This window comes from Zophobas morio, unplaced genomic scaffold (assembly GCF_036711695.1).
Source record: "Zophobas morio isolate AGI-343-1 ecotype UQ-CSIRO unplaced genomic scaffold, CSIRO_AGI_Zmor_V1 ptg000021l, whole genome shotgun sequence".
NCBI lineage: Eukaryota > Metazoa > Arthropoda > Insecta > Coleoptera > Tenebrionidae > Zophobas > Zophobas morio.
Window position 1 is genome coordinate 25,835,709 of NW_026972126.1, and position 3,318 is coordinate 25,839,026.

At 38.2% G+C, this 3,318-nt stretch overlaps 1 protein-coding gene across 2 annotated transcripts; it reads left to right on the top strand.

Annotated features, from left to right (window-relative positions):
- The first annotated feature begins 492 nt into the window (after window positions 1-492).
- Window positions 493-1,936, top strand: LOC135132205 (mitochondrial uncoupling protein 4-like). Of its 2 annotated transcripts, none has more exons than XM_064060213.1 (3): window positions 493-873; window positions 971-1,351; window positions 1,410-1,936. In XM_064060213.1, the coding sequence occupies exons 1-3, from the start codon at window positions 777-779 to the stop codon at window positions 1,886-1,888; spliced, it is 957 nt and encodes a 318-aa protein (XP_063916283.1). In that variant the 5' UTR covers window positions 493-776; the 3' UTR covers window positions 1,889-1,936. The 2 variants fall into 2 exon arrangements, with proteins under 2 accessions (XP_063916283.1, XP_063916284.1); XM_064060214.1 differs by having other exon boundaries at window positions 790-873; window positions 952-1,351.
- Window positions 1,937-3,318: the final 1,382 nt, after the last annotated feature.

A 3,318-nucleotide genomic window follows, 5' to 3' on the forward strand; every position in this document is an offset into this window, starting at 1 on the left:
AGAGGCACAACGTGGCAAAAATAAAATGACCCAAAAGTTATTTTAAAAAACAACCAAAAAAACGAAAAACGTACAAAAAAAAGATTAAACAAAAAAGGCGACAAACGAAAGGGCGGCAGAATAAGTTGGCAAGAAGAGACAAAAAAACCAAACCAAAAGACAAAAAAAAAGGATGACAAAAATACAATACAAACAAAGCGACTAAAAACAGACAACAAAAAACAAAAAGGCAAAAAGCGACAAATAAAAATGCCACAATGACGCTGTGTCAGTAGCAGGTAAAATCTCATGCCGGAGGCGTATTTGCATTTAAATTTTACTAAAATTTATATTTCCTTAAAAAAACATTACAATATAATACAAATTTAAAGAGAAAATTTCAATGGGAAAATTGCAAACACGTGCACATTTTTAGACACGTCATTAGCGCTGATTAAAGTAAACTCTTATCAATTACTTTGTCGTTATTTACTTTAGAGCGATAACGCAAGCTACACTAAATAAACAACCGACGAATCTACTTTTAACCTCCCGACCTCAATTCATCAGTCTGGCGTGGTTAATCTCAGGTCATTTTTGAGGTTAGGTTTGTGTGGACACTCAAATTGCCATGTTGACATTGCCAGTTAACATCAATCAAATAAATCAATTCCATCTTGAACCGTCGTGATGATAATTCGTCGAATTTTCGCCACACAGTAGCGACAAAATGTTTACCGAATCACCTTGCGTTCGTTAAAAGTGTGGCTCGCCGTGATGACATTCATTAAGTAACAATGAGCTCCAACTCCGAGAAGAATGAGAAGAAAATCGTGAATTCGTTATGGTTTATTTACATAGTGTCAGTGGCATCTGCATGGAACGCAGAACTAAGTAAATATGTTTTATTAAAAAACACACTCTGTTTCATTTGTGGAATTACGTAATTTCGACACAGGTAACCTTTTATAGATCACTTTTTCTCTTGTAGTAACCTACCCCCTGGACCTAGTCAAAACCCGTATGCAAATCCAGGGCGAGCTCGCCAACATCAAAGAAGAAAAACTCATCAAAGGCCCCTACAGGGGCTTCCTCAAGACCGGCGTGGGCATCGGCTCCGAAGAGGGCTTCTTCAAGCTATGGCAAGGCATCTCAGCCATCTTCGTGCGCCACCTCATCTACTCAGGCACCCGCATCGTCGTCTACAAGTCCCTCAAAGAAAAATTCTTCGAGGTAGGCAAAAACGACCCCTTCCCCTTCTGGAAGTCCGTCACGTGTGGGATCTCCGCTGGAGTCATCTCCCAGTACATCGCCAGCCCTGCGGACCTCATCCGCGTGCAGCTACAAATGGAAGGCAAGCGCCGCCTCAAAGGTACCTCACCACCCTACTCCAAACCCAAGTTAAAAGTAAAGTAAGAATTTCTCCCAAGGGCTTCCCCCACGTGTGCACGGCTTCTACGACGCCTACAAGAAGACCGTCGCCGCCGCGGGGTACACGGGGCTGTGGAAGGGATCGGTTCCGAATATCCAGAGGGCCGCTATGGTCACTCTGGGGGACGTGACCGTGTACGACGTCTCCAAGAGGTTTATCCTGGAGCACACGTCGCTGCCGGATAACCATGTCGTGCACACGATGGCTAGTGTGTGCGCGGGCTTTGCGGCGGCGGTGCTGGGGACTCCCCCGGATGTGCTTAAGACGAGGATTATGAACCAGCCGCTGGACGAAAAGGGGCGGGGGTTGCTGTATGCCGGGACGGTCGACTGTGTGAAGAAGACGGTGGTGAACGAGGGCGGTATGGCCTTGTACAAGGGGTTCGTGCCCATTTGGATGAGGCTGGCGCCGTGGTCGCTGGTGTTCTGGTTGACGTACGAGGAGATCGTGAGGCTGTTGGGGGCGGACCAGTTTTAGGGGATGGGGTGATGTGTTATTTAATTTAATAAATAATAGAAATATGTGTTTAGATTATTACTACTGAGCTAATGACAAAAAAAAAACAGATAAAAAAGCTACACAAAAAGCTCAAAAAAATTTACCGAAAATTGTGATTAAAAACAAGGAAGGCATCAAAAAAGAAATAAAAAAAAGCAAAAAAGGTCAAAACGCGTTTAAAGAGAAGCCAAAAAAAACAAAAAAATGGCAAAAAGAGACAAAAAAAGACGAGAAAAAACAAATGTACAACTAAGAGGCTTAAAAACCGCCAAAAAAGCAAGAAAAGCAGTGAATATAAAAGAACTACATAAAAAAACCGAACAAATAAACTAGAAAACAACAGACAATAAAAAGAGAAATAAAAACCGCAAAACGAAATTACAAAAAAAGCGACAAAAAAGGCGACAGGAAAGAAAGAGATAAAAAGCAACAAAAAAGACGACAAAAATCGCTTAAAAAAAAGAGGAACAAAAAATGAAATACAAAACTCAACCACAAAGAAAAACACAAGTATAAAAAAATGCACCAAAAAAAGGCATCCAACACAAAACAACAAAAAAAAAGTAAAAAACCGACAAAAAACGTGTGAAAAATTCAAAAATTAGGGCGATAAAAAAAGGGATAAAAAAAATGATCGAAAAAAATGTCAAAAAAAAGCAATCAAAAAAAAGGGTTGAAGATTAGGAAGAAATGCAACAAAAAAGATGACACAAAAAAAGCTGAAAAAACAACGACCAAAAATGCAGAAATAAGAGCATTAAAAAAAGGACCAAAACAATGCGATTAAAAAAATTGAAAAAAAAGGCAAAAAAAAAATTGAGAAAGACAAAGTGACACAAAGAAAGGAAAAATGGGACAATAAAGACTAAAAAACGCGAAAAACGTCACAAATGTTGAAAAACAAACCGCCAAAAAAAAAAACAAAGAGTGACCAAAACAGTCGATAAAAAAAAGCTCAAAATACGAGATTTAAAAAATTGAAAAAGCGGTCAACAAAAACGAAGTGTGACAAAAAAGAATACAAAGGGACAAAAAGGACCAAAAAAGGAAAAATGTGACTTAAACAAAAAATGGGATAAAAAATGTGACAAAAAATGATTAAAAAAAATCGAAAAGAAAAAACAAAAATGGCGAAAAAAAAGACCACTAAAAAAAGGCCAAAACAAACAACAAAAGAAAAAACTTAATAAACACCAAAAAAAGGGGGAAAAAAAGGACAAAAAAAAGAGAAAAAAAATGGATAAAAAAAGAGACAAAAATGAGACAAAGAAAAGGGCGACAAAAAGGAAAAAAAGAGGGAAAAAATGCAACAAAATAAAGCAATCACAAAAAACCGTAGCTAAGAAAAACGCAACAAAAAAAGGAATAAAAAAGCGACAGAAAAGGAGACAATAACTACAAAAAAGGCT

What these genes read in the sequence shown, in the direction of transcription:
- LOC135132205 (XM_064060213.1), top strand. Translation starts at nt 777, where the DNA reads ATGAGCTCCAACTCCGAGAAGAATGAGAAGAAAATCGTGAATTCGTTA. An exon ending in TGCATGGAACGCAGAACTAA is followed by an intron (nt 874 to 970) that starts GTAAATATGTTT and finishes TTTCTCTTGTAG; the next exon opens with TAACCTACCCCCTGGACCTA. An exon ending in AGGCAAGCGCCGCCTCAAAG is followed by an intron (nt 1,352 to 1,409) that starts GTACCTCACCAC and finishes ATTTCTCCCAAG; the next exon opens with GGCTTCCCCCACGTGTGCAC.